This window comes from Epinephelus fuscoguttatus, linkage group LG21, assembly GCF_011397635.1.
Source record: "Epinephelus fuscoguttatus linkage group LG21, E.fuscoguttatus.final_Chr_v1".
NCBI classification, from domain to species: Eukaryota; Metazoa; Chordata; class Actinopteri; order Perciformes; family Serranidae; genus Epinephelus; species Epinephelus fuscoguttatus.
This window is the reverse complement of record NC_064772.1, coordinates 2,236,957-2,258,424: the sequence shown is the minus strand read 5'-3', so window position 1 is coordinate 2,258,424 and position 21,468 is coordinate 2,236,957. Positions and strand designations below refer to the sequence as shown.

Here is a 21,468-nt window from a genome sequence, read left to right as displayed (position 1 = left end):
ATGTTTCCAAACAGTGGATCAGAAGCAATCGACACTTGTCTCTCAATGAAACTGACGATGTCACTGAAACGTGCTTGACGACGATGCCTCTCCTGCAGCTCATAAGCAGTGTTCCTCCATTTTTCTCTCATTTTGTATGGTAATTTTGAGATTATAGCATGCATGTTAGATGGCATATTCATCTCTGACATGAAGCTTACATCCTCCATTGCGTTACAGCAGACACGCAGAAACAAAGCAAAGGCTTGCAAAGCCTTGATGTCCTCAGATTTCAATAGTGACCATCCAAGAGCTTTCTCCATATATGCACTGGCTATTCTTTGCTCATTTCCAAAGCGTTCTTGCAAAAGAATCTTTGCTCGTTGATAGCCCCTGTCAGGTGGCATGTGTTGACAGCTTTTTACCAACTCTCTGGGTTGTCCCTTTGTGTATTGTTCCAAAAAATATAAGCAGTCTGCAATGCTAGTAGCCTTTGCTTCCACTACATGCTCAAATGCTCTTATGAATGCTCTGTACTCCAGAGGGTCTCCATCAAAGGTTGGTAAATCTCTTGGGGGTAATGCCAATGTGGACTGCTGCTGTACTAGCAGGGCTGTGATGTCGGCCGCAGTTCATTCTTTGTGAATTCGGCCCTCAGTACAATACAATATTGTGATTGTATAGTGGATTTAAACTCAGGTGAGTCATTAAAATAAATCAAAGAAAACAAATAGTCCCCCTCTTAATTTATGTGATGATAAGATACAAGAAAATATTACAATATTACAATAATGCAAATTTATAACACTGGACTGTTACCCCTTTTTTAGTATTTCACATCTTCAGAAATAACAAATGCAGTACAAAACACAGTTTGCAAACAAATGGCAAAACGTAACTGATTTGCATATTTCAAATATAACATTATAGAGCGACATACTGTAACATACCTGCATTCATAACAAAGGACAATGAAGTAGAGAAGAATCGTCATCTCGTGGGCAACCAGCGCATGCTCTGTCTGGAAAGACGGCATTGTGTAAACGATTACTAGCTATACAGCGGAGCTTTTTACTAAGGATAAAACATAGGGAAAACGTATAGTCAACCTAATAAAAACATGGCGAAATTATTCTACACACAATGTCTAACCAGGTGAAGCCAGCTGAACTTTTACATAGTGATCAAGTTAACATTGTTTTGCCCGCGGACATTCACAGACACGTTACCTCATCATAAATCCTCCTTTGCTTAGAGGATTACCCATAATCCTTTGCTATTAGTACTCATGCAGGTAAAACTTTATGACAGCAGGTGGTGTAGTTGTCCCATTTAGCTGGATTTAACCTGAACCTTTTTAACTATGTTACATATGGTTATATTGACAATAGCTCTCAGGATTGGATGTGCAAGAAAGAGGTACCCCATAGTCTGTGATGTGGGTGTAGACGTTTCCAGTTGCCTCTCCGTCAGCTCCACTAACTTTGTGCTAAATTTAGGCTCTTATATCTATTTTGCACGTGTTGGAGGTGCTGTGGTTAGCTTTTGATACACTCCTCCTGCTGACTTCTGATAGTTAGCTTCTAGCTAGCCAGGTTGAGGTTTTCAAATGTAAACATCAGTAAAAATCAAGGAAAAGATGAAGAAGAATGTGCACCAACAGGATATCAGGAAATGTAATATCCTTTGATTCACCAAAACTTGGCTAAATCCTGGACAGCACCATTCAACCAGGTGAATCTTTTTCTATATGCCAGTCTGACAAAGCAGAGGTCTCTGGGAGAGAAGGCGAGTGTGCTTTGTTTTTTTTTTTTTTTTTTGGAACGTGAGGTGCTGTCCTGTTCCTGCTGTGGATCATTGCTATACACCATTCAGAGGTTGAATCATTCCACAATCAGAAACAGACAGACTAAAGGACTAAATTACAGTGAACAAGTTAAAGAGGAAATAGATAGGATTCAGGTGTTTTTTTTGTTTTTTTTTTTTTTTGCTTGGCGCCACCTAGCCTCAGGAGTGTTGCTTGCACTGTCGCAAAGACCAAATTGACCGTGGGGATCAGAGATAATCAATAAAATGTAGGCCGTAAAGCCACCAGTATACCTCTATGTAGATGCAGAATGAGAAGGTGTGTGGACACTCTACTAAATAAAAGAGTAAAGAGACCGAGCAACAATTATCAGATTTATCTGAAGAAAAACAGATAGTAATGAAAAAAATCATACCAGAATGCACAGTACCAGTCGGGCTTCCATTCCCCTGTCGGGAGTTATTTTTCAACAGTCACCAGCTCACTATACATTATCCCGCTTAGAACATGGCTTACTACTAAAACATTCAAATGTTACAACTGGCATCAATATTATTAAATGGCAGGCAGAGTGTATTGACAGAGGAGAGGTGTTCAAGGGAAAAATGCCAGCACTCACAAATGTCTTTTTGGTAAATTTAATAAACCAGCTTGGGTGGCAGTACCAGAAACACAGACGTTTCGACAGAAAGTCCTCTTCAGTATGGAGAGGAGAGGCATTCACCAGACAAACTGCGGTCGTTTTCTGGAGCGGAAGTGTTTGGTGTGCTGTTGTGTGTACTTTACCTCCTGACTCATTTACCTCTCAGCATCAAGTGTCATTAAATATGAGTTGAATATTATAATGCAATCAGTCAAAGTCTCAAGTAGCACTGATGCTATTGTTGTGTTTATGTGTTGGTGTGTGTGATCAGTATGCAGATTGGCTGCTGTTTTATTACATGTAGATCATAGACGAATCAACTAACCCTGACCCACCCACACACACACACACACACACACACACATTGAAATACAACAAAAGCTGACCAGTAGACTGACTGGGAGAACTCACAGGGGATGAGTGCAGGAGGTTATGTATGTAAGTATGATATGAAACACAAAATTCTTTTGATCAGTTGGAACTACTCTTCAGAACAACACAGTGAAGTATTGTCTAGAGGTGTTCAGCACAGTGAATCATTATCAACATTTAACGTGAAACACCCAATAAGGATGTTATATGACATCCCTTAATGGCAGTTACCAGTTTGTTAAGTTTCACTCTCCAAAGTGAAAGCAGGTAATTTAAGCCAAAATATGATTTTTTCCTGACAATAACCAAGTGGTTTTTGAGCATAAACATAATCACATATTAACCACAGCATTGTTCAAACGTAAACTTTCAACATACCCACTATATAATAGGGTAAAAATGTTACATATCCAAGGGTTGCAGAAACCTACAATTCAAACATTTACTCTATTGATAGGGTTGAGGAGCTACAAGCAAACTACTCAGACATATTTCAGTGAGTCCAAAGAATGTACACTCTCTTGTCTCAGTCACAATATCTTTCTAGGCTGCATGTGCCAAAATTTCTAATATTTCCCTTTGAATGGTGGCGGATATCCAGCTGTTTGTTCACTCCACATCTGTTCACATCCCCTGGGGAATAATGTTACATCCGCTCTTCTGCAACTCCATCATTAACTGGTATAAAACTCCATCCTGATGGATATGCCCCTGCAGTGGAAAAAAAGGAGCTCTGAAACCATCCTGGCATATTTCAGCTCATTCTTATTCTGAGGTTGTCCAATACAGCTGCTTTGTCAGTGATTTTAGCATCAGACACCTGATGCCAAAAGCCACCTTCCACCCTTCCCCCATATCCTTCTGACGAACATCTTATATACTATTCAAAATTTAAAACAGATGTCCAGATAGCCCATGAGTTATGGTAAAATAGTCTACTATTTACATCTAATAGTTGCCAAACTTAGCTCAGCTAGTATTAGCTCATTAGCATCTCATTATCTAGCAAAGAGTTGCCAAGGAACGCCATTCAGTTTGAAATGTACGCTGTCCGCGCAACATATCAGGATCATAGACAGTCACAGATCACTGGCACGCGTTCGGTGACGCGCATGTAGTATGTATCATTCCCTCACAAACAGCCGTGAACTGTACGGTGACGCGCACCTACAAAGTCAGTGGAGAGAGCGGCGCTGGGGAGGACCAATCACACGTTACCAAAATCACGGTAGAGCCAATCAATGAGCAATACGAGGTTAGAGGCGGGACGTATGGTAGACACCAATGATTGTTAACCCTTTGTGTACCATATTGAGCGGACGCTGACAGCCAGTGTTTATATTGGTAGGAACAATACAGAAGGGGCTGAATTTTTGTAGGGACGTGTCCCTACCGTCCCTACCCAACCCTACGCCTATGCTCCTAACACATTCACTCTGCTCATCCTGCTTCACACAATTTACTGTCGCTCTTGTATCTCAACCATATGCATCTTCACACACATTTCACTCACTTTAACTCAAACAGAACGTCATTAGCAATGCACTTAGCTACCGAAGCTATTTCTAGCGGCACCCTCCACGAGCCACGACACACACACTTTCTTAATCACGGTCAAATTCAATGTCTCTGAGTGTCACAGTTACACACTAAGGTTCTGCTAAAACATACTACTGTTATCTGGGTGTTCATTATACTCAGCTTACCTGTAGGAAATTTAGAAACATGACTGGCTGCTAGTTCAAGCATGACCTTCATCTCTGTAGCTAAAGTTGCTAGCCTAATTATTACTGACTGAATGAACCGAGTACACCTCTTCTGATTAGCTGTAATTTAGTTTAGTTTAGTTTAGTTTATTTGAAAGGGACAATGCACATTAATAAACATTGTGTACAAAAAAAACACACACAAAAAAAGCTAGTTTTCATCGATTGTCCCTTTGCCAGTTTGTACAAGGCAACCTTTAAAAAGAACAACAATGGGATAAAATATTGTCCCACATAGGGTAGACACAAACACATACTACTGTCCGTAAATACATACATAGTAAATACACATTCGGACTACAACAAGGTGATGTGTGTTCACGTTAATAATACACATTTGGACAACAATTCACATTGGACAACAATATCAACATCAGTGCTCACATCTTTGGGTGTCTACAAGCCAGTTCTTAACATTTGCTTGGAATGAGTGATATGATGGAGATTCTCTGATCGATTGTGGCAATGTGTTCCATTGATGTGATGCTTTGAATGAGAATACAGCCTGGCTGAAAGTGGTGTTCCTTAATGGGATTATGCAATCTTTTTTTGTCGCACCTCGTGTAGTTCTAATAGCAGAGGATTTGAATTTAATAAAACTGGATAGTGGAGGAGGAGCTGAGCCCTGCATGATCTTGTATACCTGACAGATGTTTTTGTATGTAATTAGGTTGTCCCAGCTCAAAAGTTTATACTTTGTCTAGTGTTTTAAGTGCTTGTTTGTAAAGTGATTCCAAAGGTTTTAGAGCAGTGGAATGAGCATTAGACCAACTTATCAGACAGTAGGTGATGTGCGAAATGATCATAGAAAAAAAGTATACTTTGGCTGCTTCAGTTGACAGTACGGTAATGTTACCGTCATTATCATAAACATCAAAATTTAGAACATACAGTTACATTTTATAACTTTGTAAGGCCATCATGTACATGATTAGCTGAGTTGCTAGTGTTAGCTATCGCAAAGATCTAGAACTACCTAAAAATCAACAAGCTAGCCTGTAGCCTACTTTAACAAACTAACTTACCACAGGGGCAGAAACAGATGAAACACTGGGCCAGATCCTCAAAAGGATTGCACTGCTTTTGCGACCGCTAAACCTGTGTAAATGAGAGAAAAAAATAGCGTGCAATCCACAAAGCACACGCAAAGGGTGAAATGCACGCAAACTGAACACAAACTGCACTGCCACTCCTAGCTGCGCCGGTCCAATTTGCATGCATGTAAATTAGAGAATATTCATAGATTCTGCGCAAAATTGCCCCCTTCTTATGCAAATAAGCCTCATTGCAAATACCACCTAATCCACAAAGACCAGCGCTAATTGCCACAGGCAGTAAAGCGGTGCTATTTAACGCCAGTGAGACCCCTGTATTAAATCTGCGCAATTTCTCTTTCTCACTCTCTCTCTCACGCAAAATGATTGCAAATTTCACTCAGTTGGTGGTAACTGTGGAACATAGCCTATATAAGGGCTGTCATGCCAGGACTCCGGTAATCATGGCAGCAGTGATTGTAGCCAGGCGAAGGCACCGTAATGGCAGGCGCGCACCAGAAAGGATTTATTGGAAGAGAGTATCACTTTTTAATTTAAGTGACAATGAAATCATTTGCAGATACCGGTTGCCAGGCCGCATGATCCTTGCGCTACTAGATGACATCAAGGATGACACTGAGCCTGCCACCCAGAGATCCCTTGCTTTCAATCAATCAATCAATCAATCAATCAATCAATTTTATTTATAAAGCCCAATATCACAAATCACAATTTGCCTCACAGGGCTTTACAGCATACGACATCCCTCTGTCCTTATGACCCTCGCAGCGGATAAGGAAAAACTCCCCAAAAAAACCCCTTTAACGGGGAAAAAAATGGTAGAAACCTCAGGAAGAGCAACTGAGGAGGGATCCCTCTTCCAGGACGGACAGACGTGCAACAGATGTTGTACAGAACAGATCAGCATAACAAATTAACAGTAATCCACATGACACAATGAGACAGAGAAAGAGAGAGAGAGATGCAGGTAATGACAGTAGCTTACAACAACATTATTGAAAGTAATAATATTATAGTTATAGTTCTGGCTACTGCGGTACAATATGTTGAAAGTATGTATTAATATCTAGCAGTATACATGTGTGACAATAGTCATATGTGTATAATAACAGTAGAAGTATGACTAATGACTAATGATGGCAGCAGCAGCAGGAGGCATCTGGCAGGACCACGGCAGCAGCACAACCACACACATCACGCTGTCCAGGCACCGCCATGATATGAGTTAATCTGAGAGACAGTGGAGCACAAAGGCCCGGAGAAGAAGCCGAGTTAGTGACATCCAGAATGGCCGAGTTAGCAAGATGGTAATAGAATACGAGAGAGAGAGAGAGAGAGAGAAGGAGAGAAGGTGCCCGTGTATTATGGGGTCCTCCGCAGACTAGGCCTAAGTCAGTCTAACTAAGGGCTGGTACAGGGCAAGCCTGAGCCAGCCCTAACTATAAGCTTTATCAAAGAGGAAAGTCTTAAGTTTAGTCTTAAATGTGGAGGTGTCTGCCTCCCGGACCGCAACAGGAAGATGATTCCACAGGAGAGGAGCCTGATAGCTGAAGGCTCTGGCTCCTGATCTACTTTGGAGACTTTAGGGACCACGAGTAACCCTGCGTTCTCAGAGCGCAGTGTTCTGGTGGGATAATATGGCACTATGAGCTCTCTAAGATATGACGGAGCTTGACCATTTAGAGCTTTATAAGTTAACAGTAGGATTTTAAATTCAATTCTGGATTTTAGAGGGAGCCAGTGCAGAGAAGCTAAAACAGGAGAAATATGATCTCGTTTCTTAGTTCCTGTTAGTACACGTGCTGCTGCATTCTGAATTAGCTGGAGAGTTTTTAAGGACTTACTAGAGCTACCTGATAATAGAGAGTTACAGTAATCCAGCCTTGAGGTAACAAAAGCGTGGACCAATTTTTCTGCATCTTTTCGGGTCAGGATAGGCCTAATTTTCGCAATATTACGCAGATGAAAAAATGCAGTCCGTGAGGTTTGTTTTAAATGAGAATTAAAAGACAAATTTTGATCAAATATTACTCCGAGGTTTCTTACGGTAGTGCTAGAGGCCAGAGCAATGCCATCTAGAGAAACTATGTCATCAGATAAAGAGTCTCTGAGTTGTTTGGGGCCAAGAACAATAACTTCAGTTTTGTCTGAATTTAACATCAGGAAATTGGTGCTCATCCAAGTTTTTATGTCTTTAAGGCAGTTATGGAGTTTAGTTAATTGATTACTTTCTTCTGGCTTCATAGATAAATACAACTGAGTATCATCCGCATAACAATGGAAATTTACAGAGTGATTTCTAATGATGTTACCTAAAGGAAGCATATATAGAGTAAATAGGATTGGTCCGAGCACAGAACTCATGGAACTCCAAAACAAACTTTGGTACGTAAGGACGATTCATTATGAATGTGAACAAACTGAAAACGATCAGATAAATAAGATTTAAACCAGCTCAGTACAGAACCTTTTAGGCCAATTAAGTGATCCAGTCTCTGCAATAGAATTTGATGGTCAGTTGTGTCAAACGCCGCACTAAGATCTAATAAAACAAGTACAGAGAGGAGTCCTTTGTCTGAAGCAATCAGAAGGTCATTTGTAATTTTAACTAGTGCTGTCTCAGTGCTATGATGCACACTAAATCCTGACTGAAATTCCTCAAATAAATTATTATCATGGAGAAAATCACACAGCTGGTCTGCGACTACTTTCTCAAGGATCTTTGACATAAAGGGAAGATTAGATATTGGTCTATAGTTGGCTAACACCTCTGGATCCAGGGTGGGCTTTTTTCGTAGAGGTTTAATTACAGCTACCTTAAAAGACTGTGGTACATAGCCTGTTAATAAGGATATATTGATCATATCTAATATATGAGTGTTAACTAAAGGAAAGACCTCCTTAAGTAGCCTAGTTGGGATGGGGTCTAAGAGACACGTTGATGATTTCGATGAAGAAATCACTGCGGTCAATTCTTGAAGAGAAATTGGGGAGAAGCAATCTAAATATATATTAGGTTTTACAGCTGTGTTAGAGGTTAGACAGGTACTATCTGAGGACAGGAGGTCATGAATTTTGCCTCTAATAGTTAGAATTTTGTCATTAAAAAAGCTCATAAAATCATTGCTGCTAAGGGCTAAAGGAATACAAGGCTCAATAGAGCTTTGACTCTCAGCCTGGCTACAGTGCTGAAAAGAAACCTGGGGTTATTATCCTGGGCTTTACCTGGCATTGTCAAATTAGTGTCTACTAGTGATGCGCGGATGGGCTCTGACGGCACCCGAATCCGCATCTATCCATCAATCATCCATCCACCACCCATCTGAGCAAATTAATTTTCTGTAATTACAGACCCGCATCCACCCACACCCGCATGTTTATATTATCAGGAAAGATTAGATCCTGACCGATCCTGTCAGCTGACTGACATTAAAATAATCAATAAAATGGCGCCGTTACTCCGTGCGTAAAGGTGCACATTGGCACTCTTAATGAGGAGACACTCATTTCTGCTGCTGCGGGGATCACTGTGTTAAATAAACCCTTCCACATGACACATTTAAAGAGTATGCTTGCCCAGCCAATCATACATTATTTATCAGCGGGATATAAGCATGATGATATAGAGGGCCTATTGTATTGCACATGACACAAGTAGGCTCATTTCACATTTTAGAGCATGCAATACATTTTCCCCTCATTAACGTTTGTCAAAGCAATTTGTAAACTTTGTTTTTAAAGGGTGCGATTTAAATAAAAGTTATTATTAGGCTATTATTTTCACCCGCCCATAACCCATCCGCCATTAATCAGATTGTTCATTTTTATCACCCGATCAACCTGGCGGTTATAACTGCCATCCGCTCATCTCTAGTGTCTACACTACAGGTTCTTGCATCTGGCTCTTTCCAGAACCCCATTGCAGGCGTCTCAGGGCTCTCACAGTCATCCATCAGCAGGGCCATGTGCCGCAAATTGCGCTCAGCTGCTAAACTTTGTGGGCGTGTTCGCGCCGGCATATGATTAGAGCAATTCTCTCTTTTTTCTCTTTTGAGGATAAGGCGCTAAAACAGCGTAGATTGCGTGAGCTAATTCTGCGCAAATAATGGCGCTATTAGCAGGAGCAATCCATTCTTTGTGGATCTGGCCCACTGTCTTCAGAGTCCCGAAGCCAAGTGTCGCATCCTACTCCAACTGGAGCGGCACTGGAGGAGCATGCATCAGTTTTTTCAACCATCTCAGCATTGCTAGGTTCTGTGCTCTGATGTGGAGTGGCGAGCATAGCTGGCAAGTGGCACCCAGCGTGACCGTCACGCAGTGAGTTGAGTTCCATGTGTGTGTGTGCATGCGTGTGCGTGTGGAGCCAGATCAGGTGCAGTAAAAGCCACTGTATTTTTGCTGTTCATAAGTTTTTTTTTTTTTATATATATATATAATAGTTTTTTTTATTTTTAAATTGTGCGTAAGGCACATCACAATACAAAACATTGGATAGACATCACAAAACAAACACAGTAGACAGGACACCGCTAAGGATACAGCTACAGATGCAGATAGTTCTAAATATACCAAATAATAAGTTGCAAAAGCTGAATTTCCCTTTGGGATTAATAAAATACTTCTTAAATAGCGGAATATTAGAGACTTTGATTAACATTGGGAGGAGGGATTCAAGTATCAAAGATAGTTCAAAATGTCTATACATAAATATACAACCACAAGGACGGCCACAATAAAGCACAGCATTGGTCCATTTCCAAATCCATTTCCAAATTCATACAAGCCCTAACCCCAACAAACAACCACACCTCAGTACTGGCAGAAATTCACTTTAACAAATATTTAAAAACTGTTAATACAAGCTACATAAGAAGTCCATATTTTGTCGTATATATCCAGCTTTCCTTTCATTTTATAGTACAAATAATCAAATGGGATGTAGCTTGACAATTCTGCCTTCCACTGAAATAGGGTTGGAAGGGCAGGGGCTTTCCAGTTTACAGCAATGCATTTTTTTGCAGCTATGAAAGCAAGATTGCAGAATTTCTTTTGGTAACAGTCACCAAAATTAAAATTAACAAGCAAACAGAGACGAGGATTGGGTATACAACTGAGATCTAGACATAGTGAGATAACAGAACATATTTCCTTCCAATAGTGTGTGAGTTTATCACAAGACCACAGCATATGCAAAAATGAACCTTTTTATCTTTTACATCTCCAACACAAAAAAGACATTTCTGAATGCATGGCATGCAATTTTACTGGAGTACAGTATGTCCTATGCAGAATCTTAAATTGTAAAAGCTTATGCCTCCAATTGTAGGTGTCAGAATGTACATTTGACCAGATTTGCAACCACTCCTCATCATCATTTTCCTCAAGGTCAACTTCCCATTTTATCTTAGTAGAAGACGAATCATCTGGAAAAGCTTTTATCAAACTTTGGTAAAGTCTAGACAGTAATTTAGCTGTTTTCTCTGACTTTATTAATACCTCCTCTATTACTGAAGATTTCATTTCCTCCAATGTTTGTTGTATCGACTGAATTAAACTTCTTAATTGCAAAAAAACAAAAAAACTGTGAGCTAGGTATATCATACTTATCTTGAAGCTGTTTAAATGACAAAAGTTCCCCATTATCATACAAATTAGTAAAAGATAATATGCTCTTTTCTGCCCACTGTTTGAAACCACTGTCACAAAATATAGAAGGCAGTGCCGGATTTTTCCATATTGGAGCGAATGGCGATAAAGGCTTATTACAGTTAATGAATTTGTGTGCACAGTTCCATGTTCTCACAGAGTGAAGTATAATTGGGTTACTAGTTATTTTCCTAAGGTTTTTCATTCCACAGTAAGGGGCATGCTTTACATCCAGAGGTAATACATCATTATTTTCTATTCTGGTCCATACACCAGGCTTTTTAAACCATTGTGCCAGTGGTCTTAGCTGAGCTGCCCAAAAATATAGTTTCATATTAGGAAGACCAAGTCCACCTACTTCAGGAGGGAGATACAGAACATTCATACGAACTCTCGGAACTTTGTGTTCATAAGTTTTTATTGAAATTATTCAAGCGATAAAAGCAACGTTCAGATACCCATATGTAATGATGTTGTAAATACCACCCATTTCGATATTGCTTTGACTTTTTTTTTTTTTTGCTGTTCCAGAATTGTCCCAGACACTAAAGACATCATCTTTGTGTCCCAGTAGCAATTTTTATAGTCCCTGGGACGTTGGGACACCGTTAGTTTCGAGCCCTGAGAGCATATTAATAATTCATTGACCTTTATATGACACTGTTCCCACTTTAGATCCGGTAGCTGCAAAGGATCATTATTAACTATTAATAACACCTTATTAATTTAATCTGATAGGGTCTTATAGTGTCTTATAAACCAGTAATAAATGTGGTTATTATTCTATAATTAACCCTTATGAATCATAATTAATGTAAAAGGACATCTTATTAATATTTAGGATAGCTTTATAAACTGTTATCAAGTTTCTATGAAGTGCTTACAATGCTCCTATATTATATTTGAACTGATATGACGGCTGGCCATAAATCCAGTTTGTGTCTCACCTATGAACTCTTCAAGATCTTTTTTTTAACCTTTTAGCATAGACCAATGAGATAATCTTATAATGTATATTTAAGAGTGTAATAGGTCTCCAGTTTTCTATTAGTAGGTGATCTTTGTCAGGTTTAGGAATTAGGGTTATAACACCCTGTTTCATGCTTGTGGACATTTCTTTTCTATCAAGGCATTCCTTAAATAATTCCAATAAAGGATCTACAATGATATCCCAAAAATGTAAATAAAATTCTACCGAGTCCATCATTGCCTGGGGATTTGCCTTTTTTCATTGATTGGATTGCCTCTGAAATTTCAGGTTTTGTGATGGGTCGTTCACAATTTGTTTTAAAGTGTTCTGAGATAGTGGGTGTAAAAAATTTTACTGACTCAATAAATCTATCACAATCATCGATATTAGAATTTGACTTGTATATATTACGGTAGAATGAACCAACATATTTTGAGATGTCCAAATGATTAGTGTTTATGTTATCATCAATCTTAAGTGCAGAGATATTGTTTCTCTTTTAGTTTCATTTCTCAAGAGCAAAAAAGTAGCTAGAATTTCTTTCACCTAGTTCCAGCCATTTTGCTCTTGACCTTATAAAAGCCCCTTTAGCCATGTTAATATATGCATTGTCTATTTCCTCCTTTAGTCTTTTCAATTTAATTTCTTCATCCTCTGATAGATTATCTTTCTTCATTAATGTGTCATTCATGATACAGATTTCTTTAGTGTCATTATTTTTTTCAGTGTTGGTAGTCTTTGCCCTCAGCACACTGATGTATGACATCATATGCGAAGAAGCTATTGATCTTTACTACCATCTACTGGATTTTATGATGAATGGTATTAATTCTGCCAAAGCCAAATGCCCAATCTTGCAATCTTAACAAAATTGGAAAATAATTTGTCTATCTGCTCTGTGATTCAGACCCGCTCCAAAATGTAATGGGTTCTTCATTGGCCCATGCTTAACCCTTCCACAAAGTTTAATTAAATTCAGGCTGATAGTTTTTTCATAATCCTGCTGGCAAACAAACAAACAATCTTAAATCAGAAACATGACCACCTTTGAGGAGGTAATTCTGGCAGACACAACATTGTTCATACTGAACATCTCCATAAAATGCTCACTGACAGTATATTAAGTAATTAAATAATTCTAACTCTCTGGCTTGACAAGTTCTAACCAGACATTTCCTTTCCTCACGCTCCCTCTTTACTTCCTGTTTATATCTCCTCTGCCCTCCTCCTCTACCTCACTCTTCACCTCAATTATCTTTTTACCCTCATCTCAGCTGACCCGAAGAAACTCCAAACCGCCCTCTCTGCACAGGGCTCCAAGCACGAGACACAGCTGAGCACAATCAGCCATGGCGTGAAGGACCTCACAGAGCGTCAGGAGGAGTTTCAAGCTTCAATCACCTCCCAAGTAAACCACCTGGCAGTGCAACTACACCAAGTCCTCACTTACCTACAGACTGCACCTTCAGTGACACCACTTGCTGAGATTCCTGCTGCTGCACCAACCATGAATCATGCTGCTCCATTGTCTCTGCATTTGGCCTCACCGGAAAAGTTTTCGGGGGACTCAGGTGACTGTAGAACTTTCTTAGTCCAGTGTGACCTGCATTTCAGGCACAACCCGGCAGCTTTTTTGTCAGACCAGGCTAAAGTGGCATTTATTGTGTCCCATTTAACTGGCAGAGCCACTGCTTGGGCCACTGCTGAATGATCCAGAGACTCTAACATCTGCCAGTCACTCACAGTTTTCCAAGATACCATGAGCAAAATATTTTATCACACCTCACCTGCCAGAGAAGCCTCTCAGGCCATCATGCAGATCAAGCAACGCCAACGTCAAGTAGTCGATTATGCCATTGAGTCTGCACTGTAGCCACAAATAGCAGGTGGAACACACCAGCTTTAAAGGACAACTTCGGTATTTTTCAACCTGGGCTCTATTTCCCCGTGTGTGTGTGCATATGATTCATGGGTACCACTCATTCTAAAAGTGGTTCAGTATTGAGCCGCAAAACGAGCTAAAACAGTAATGGGGGCAAATGCGTCCCGTATAAAAGTGCTTTTTTCACCACTGGCCAGTTCAGATCGTCAGTGCTATCTCTGTAGATAGCATATGGTAGCGGCCCTGGGGCAGTGGTGAGTGTGAATGAGTGGAGTCAGCTGTCAGCCACTCGTTATTGTAAATGAGTATGTGTGTGTGAAGTGTGTGTTTTTTCGCCACTGACCGGTTCAGATCGCCAGTGCTATCTCTGTAAATAGCATGCTAACTTAGCCTTTCCCTTACCTCTGGGCTGTGTGATGTCACGAGCTTTGCTCCACTGTATCTGTAGCTCCCTCTACTCGTGGGACAGCTGTTTTCTTGAGGAAGAGGTGTTTCGGGATTGGATCTTGGGAGAAGTGAGCACTGCAGACCCGATGGTCTGCAAGGCACAGTGTCTGGACAGGAGTGTTAGGCCCGTTTATCTGAGCACTCCAAAAACTCCGGTAATACTCCAGGGGGTAGCACGTAAAAGACTCCGTCCTCTGACTCTTCTAGTGTAACACACACTTCACACACACATACTCATTTACAATACCAAGCGGGGACGCCTTCCGCCTCTCTGCTCCAACACTGACTGACAGCTGACTCCACTCATTCACACTCACCACTGCCCCAGGGCCGCTACAATATGCTATCTACAGAGATAACACTGGTGATCTGAACCGGTCAGTGGCAAAAAAAAGCACTTTTATACGTGACGCATTTGCCCCCATTACCGTTTTCGCTCATTTCGCGGCTCAATACTGAACCAATTTTAGAACGAGTGGTACCCATGAATCATACGCACACATACACATGGGGAAATAGAGCCCAGGTTGAAAAATACCAAAGTTGTCCTTTAATAGACGCTTTTATGAATGGACTCTCTGAACCCATTAAAGATCATTTAGCGCCCTTAGAGCTCTCTCAGGATCTAGAAACCATCATAGCCACATCAATCCATGTGGACAACAGGCTCCGAGAGAGGGAGAGAGAGCGGCGTCAAACTGCAGTTCCTCCTTCCAGTCACTCCGAGGATCCAACCTTCAAGGACTTCTCCGTTCCCCACGTTGGCAGGTTCTGGGAAGACAGCACCACCATGTGCATCGGAGGAGCCGATGCAGCTGGGGAGGACCAAGATCTCTCCAGAGGAGAGACAGCGCTGTCTGCAGGAGGGGTGCTGCTTCTACTGCGGACAGCTGGGCCACCAACTTGCCACCTGTCCGGGAAAGATCGAGCTCACCAGCCATGAGGAGGGCGCTGGCGAGCAGGTTTGCCTCGGCCTTTCCTACTCGATCGCTGACCCAGGTAAAACTTTCCATAAATAACCAGACTGTAACTCAGGGGGTGTTAATTGACTCTGGGGCAGACGAAAGTAGTGACGGACTGGCCATCTGGCATTTGGGCAAATGCCAGAATGGCCACATGGTCCTGCGGCCGCTGGCCGCCAGGCAAAAAGTAAATAAATAAATAAAAATAAATAAATAAATAAATAAATCTTCTCTTGGCGGCCCAAAACATTTTTATCGGCCACAATATACATATAAGTAGTAGCCTAAATATAATTTTAAATAGCCTAAATATGAGTGAAATGGTAATATAAAGTGTTATGGTCATCAAGTATTTTCTTGCAGTCATTGAGTGATGACATTTGACATCTGACAAGTGACGAATGATGGGTAATGCACTCAACGTCAACGACAACATCACAACAAGAAAAGAAAATGGATCGAGGCACAAAAAGAGAGGGTGGAGTGAGAAAAAGAGAGAGGAAAAAAAGGAAAACTATGCTCCGGAGAGTGAAAAGTATGCGAAAATATCAGATTTATTTACAAAATGTGTTTACCCAGCGGCGACAGACCGAGCACCTCTGCAGCAAGTGCAGCTAGCAGTATGGCCTCTGCCTCAGAGAAGAGCAAACTCCTTCGCAGCCTGCTAACTTCTTAAAGGTAAGACATAATAATAATAACTTAATTTGTATAGCACCTTTCAAAACGGAGTTACAACATGCTTAACAATAAAAACAATTAGTACATAAAACAATAAAACATCAAATAATTTAAAAACAGTTACAATAATGAATTACCATCAATTAAGAAAAGACCATACGATAAATGTGAGTCTTAACAAGAGATTTAAAAGAAGACACTGAGAGACACATATTTATTTTTATACTCTAGCTCTGCAGTGTCATGTTTTGGTGAAGCTATTGTAATATGCATTGTGGCTGCTGTAACATTCATTATGGCTTATAACACACAGGGTCCTTCTTGTTTCTGTTGTAACTAGTGCTTTTGATAGAGCTATTGAAATGTGCACTGTGGCTGTGCAGTGCTCTTCATGTTTTGCTGAAGCTATTGTAATATGCATTGTGGTTGGTGTAAGATTTATGTTTCTGTTATAATTTAGTTGTGGTGTCTTCTGTCCAAGAGAGGGCGCCTATGGTTAATGGTGGAAGTAGGCTAAGCCTTTAGGATGAAGTTGTGTGGAGTTTGATTTCAGATTTTCGTGTTTTGGTAGACATAGAGCTAGTATTATTAACTGAGGTTATTACAGTTTTTCTCAAATGCTAAAACACAAAAGCCAATCCTCTAAACCAAATGACCAGTTGTCTAAACACATTTACTAAATCTAGCCATCATTTGCCAATATCATAAACACATTTCACATGAAGACACAATTCACAAAACACAATCCTCCGTTCTCATAAATCTAAACACATTTTTCCTTGCTAAAACACAAGTTGCAAAAGAACTCTGCTCATATTCTCAAATGAAAGCTCATGTGATGCAAAATGCTTGCCACAGTCAGCAATATTTGAACACAATGAACACACCTGGCGTCATTCATTACACACAACGACTCAAAATTGAAGACACCTGTTGCTAATGCTGTGACCACATGTATAAAAGCAAGTTCAGAGTGCAGTCAGGGGAAGACGAATCCGAGTCAGAGGAGGGAGAGGAGCTGGCCATGAAAGAAGAGGAGCAGGCCAACGAGGAAGAGGAGTTCAAATCAGAGGAGGAAGAGGAGCAGGCCAACGAGGAAGAGGAGAAGGTCCAGGAGGAAGAGCAAGACAACCTCGCACCATCATTACAGACGAGATGCGAGCAACAGTCATTGACCATGTCATTATCCATGGCATGACAATGGCTGAAGCAGGACTAAGAGTCCGTCCAAACCTGAGTAGGTTCACCGTGGCCAACATTATCAGGGCATTCAGACAACACAACAGGTATTGTACTCTATTGCTTTCTTTGTCACAATACAGTTTTACAAGCCTGTGAAAGTAGTCTATTGGTTTCAAATCAGTTGTTATTGTAAAACATGTCAATTGACAACACATGTTTCTGTCTTTAGAGTTGAAAGAATGCCACATAGAGGTGGGAGGGCTGCCATATTTACAGCGGCACAAGAAACCCTCATTGTGGATATGGTTCGTGAGAACAACCTCATCAGACTCCGGGAGATCAGAGACAAAGTCATTGCCGATAATGTCAACTTTGAGAGCATTGATGATGTCAGCTTGGCCACAATAGACCGAGTTCTCCGGCGCCAAAAGATGCGGATGAAACAGGTCTATAGGGTTCCCTTTGAGCGCAACTCTGCGCAACACAAAGACCTACGTTACGAGTATGTGCAAGTAAGTATACATCCATGTTCACAGTACAGTTAGTGGACATACTGTGTTGCTCAGTGGCCTACATTACTTCTGGACAATACTGTGCTACCTGATTGACTGTTGTTCTGAACACCTGTGCACTTTCACATTTTCACAGAGGATATTACAGTTGGACGCGATGGCCAGACCTCATGAGTACCTCTTCCTGGATGAGGCTGGCTTCAACTTGCAGAAACGAAGGCAAAGAGGCCGTAACATCATTGGCCAAAGAGCCATCACTGTGGTTCCTGGCCAACGGGGGGGTAATATTACTCTTTGTGCGGCCATGGGTTCGGAGGGGCTTGTCCACCGGCATGCTGTCCTTGGGTCTTACAACACCCAACGTCTCCTCACCTTCCTAGAGGAGCTAAAGACATCCTCCTGGACCGCCAACAACACCATCCTGGGCCCGCACATCCCATTTATGTGATCATTTGGGACAATGTCCGCTTCCACAGAACAAACCAAATCAGAGAGTGGTTCACCACCAACAGTAACCAGTTTTTAAACGTCTGTCTGCCACCCTACTCCCCTTTCCTGAACCCTATAGAGGAGTTCTTCTCATCGTGGAGATGGAAGGTTTATGACAGACAACCATACACTAGAGAGAACGTCCTAAGGGCAATGGAGCTGGCCTGTGCTGACATCCCAGTGGAGGCCTTCCAAGGATGGATTCGCCATTCCAGGGGGTTTTTCCCGCGGTGCCTGGCAAGAGAAAATATAGCCTGCGATGTGGATGAAGTGATGTGGCCCGATGCAGCTCAGCGACATGATGCCGCACAGTGATTGTGGTGTGAATAAAGTAAATAAAAAAACTTCACACCCTGAACATGTTTTCAAGAGTTGTTGTGTGCAATAGATTCTGTTTTTGCATTGAGTTGTGTTACAGTAGTGTACATGCAGTATTTTCTATAGATTTATACTCTTCATATGAAACTCACAAATCTAAATGCCTAATCCTCTACAGAGATCTAAGAAGATCCGTTACTGTAAAGTTTCTAAAAAAATATGCATTGGCAGTTATGAAACAAAGAACCTTCTCACAAATTGAGCATTGTGTTTTCAATTGTTTTGCTGTAGTGTGTAATGATGTGTATAGTGTTTACATTTTTGAAAGCTTCGAGCTGCTCTTTTGGTGTGAAAGTTTGAGTTTTGAAGTGAGAAGGTGTGGTTGTGTTTATGTAGCTTTAGAAAAGGGTGTTGTGTTTAGACATTGGGGAACATAGAGGAAACGTTTGTGAAATGTGTTTTAGCATTTGAGAAAAACTGTAATCTGACCTTTGAACGTGCCTGAATTTATGGGGGTTCTGCTGCTGCCTTATTATCTTGTGTGCTGTGTATTGTTGTCTACCGTACCAGTGCGATTGTAGTGAGTTGATTGCGTGGTGTGTGTTCTGAATTTCTGCATTCTCATCATATGGTTAGCTTTCCACATGCTCCCATGCAAGCCACAAATTCATTTTATCATTCATAATGACTGTCTGTATATCTCCTCTTCTATTGTGCTTCAAGGCAGTGAGTGAGTGTGTGAGTTTCTATGGTAGTTGTGGAACAGTCTGTGTCTCTGTGGCGCTCTGAAACATTCTGCCAATGGTAGCGTTTTTTATGTTAGTATGTGTAAAATCATCCATCATAGTGATCTAAAATGACGTAAAAATGCATATATTTTTTTTGTAAAATAATATGAAAATTTTTCACCCCTGGCTGGCCGATGCGCCGCTGTTGGGCCTCTGTGTCAAAAATGCCAGGGCCTCTTTTTGGTCCCAGTCCGTCACTGGACGAAAGTCTCATGGACTGGAATCTAGCCCAACAAAACCAGGTTAAGACTGTTCCACTAACCCATCCTGTTAATGCGAGTGCCTTGGATGGTTGTTTATTGCTTAAAGTGACTCTCTGTACTGAACCTATTCAGGTAACATTAAATGACAACCACACAGAGATCATGCAGTTTCATTTGTTTGCGCAGCATCCACTGATTTTGGGGTTTCCGTGGCTGAAAAGACACAACCCTCACATTGATTGGCGCTCAGGCAAAATTAAGGGGTGGGGAGAAGAGTGTGAACACTCATGTAAAACTAATCATGTGTAGTGATTGGCGCTTCCCCTGTTGGTCCCGCCCCGTAATCATAGGCAGGAAGTAAACAGACATCAGCTGTTTTCAATCGAGCCGTCCCTTAAAAGGAGGCGTAGTTAGCCAGGTGAGCGCTGCCTCGCTGTTTCCTGACCTCGTTACTACAGTCGCAGGGTGAACATTGGACTAAGGTGCTGTTTGCGGGCATTCTCGAGCTGGCCGGTGTTAGCGTTAGCTCCCCCCCTCCCCAACACACACATACAGCGCACACACAGGCTGGCAGGTGTGGCGTGCTTATGTGCCTTGATTGCGTGTAACTTGGAGCTTAAAGGAACAAAGTAACATGGCGATGGCTTCCAGATGATTTAGCCCCTTGGTATTGGTCTGAGGAGGAGCTCTGTTGCCACTGCTGTTTTTGTCCCTTAATGTTTTGTTGTATAATTTGTTTAGGATTATCAGTGTTTATTTTTGGTCATTTGTGGTTTTATTTTGGGTTTGAGTAACTTTTCTTTTTTTTGATCTTACTTTGTTAGTTAATTTTGTGTTACTGTAGCAGTGGCGTGAGTCATATCCCACTGGCAGGTGCTCAGAGTGTTTTATCTTATCCCTCCGCTAAACCAACTGTCTGAACGTCCTGTATCCTTGGATTTCTTGCTAGTAGCAGGCTGGTCGGGTTGCTAGGCCCTATGGGCGGTGGGTTATTGGGTGGAGGGTTCACCTTTTCTTGGTTTGTCTTGCATGCCCTCCCTTGTGTCTCTAAGCTGTGTGCTATCTCTCTAACAGTGAGCGTGAATGTAATTTTTTTACTGCATGCTATCCTATCGTGCTTGGCTAATTGTGTGCATTTTTTGTCTTGCAGTGCTACGTGTGTTAACAGTCGCATGACACAGGTGGTGGTGGTGGAACCCCTTTATCCTCTCCCCTCACTTCCCCAACCTGTGGGTCCCCTGGCACCCTTCACCCTATGCTGGTAATGAAATCCCTGAAATCAATTTTAGGATTTTAAAAGTTTATTTTTGTAATAAAGAAATAATATTTTTCTAATTAGTCTCTTCATTTTTAAATAGGGTACAAAGACTAAATCAATTGCTTTTGCAATCTTAAATAAATTATGCTCATTGGCCTTGAAATGCACGTCTCTGCTCTTCCTTTCTTATCCAAGAACTTGTGTGTGTGAATATATTGAGTGTATATTCCCTGTGTGAAACTCCCAGAGTGGCGTTGTCGGGTCCATGTAGTCTGGGGTTGGGTAGGAACAAATCCACCCCCCTCCCTGGTCACACATGTGACATGGACAGACATCTCTGAGGCTCCAGTGACTGAATTAAGCTCAGGCAACGACCCTGACTACCCAGACTTATCAAATGTACCCTCATGTTATCATGACTTAAAAGAAGTCTTTAACAAGACGAAAGCCATGTCACTCCCTCCTCATCGACCTTTCGACTGTGCCATTGACCTGCTACCTGGCGCGCCCA

General features: G+C 41.3%; 1 protein-coding gene across 1 annotated transcript; it reads left to right on the top strand.

Moving 5' to 3' along the window:
* Positions 1-15,155: 15,155 nt before the first annotated feature.
* Positions 15,156-21,262, top strand: LOC125882133 (uncharacterized). Its single transcript, XM_049565837.1, has 4 exons — positions 15,156-17,493; positions 17,619-17,901; positions 18,038-20,960; positions 21,205-21,262. Exons 1-3 carry the CDS (start codon positions 17,363-17,365, stop codon positions 18,347-18,349), a joined length of 726 nt encoding a protein of 241 aa, XP_049421794.1. The 5' UTR covers positions 15,156-17,362; the 3' UTR covers positions 18,350-20,960; positions 21,205-21,262.
* Positions 21,263-21,468: the final 206 nt, after the last annotated feature.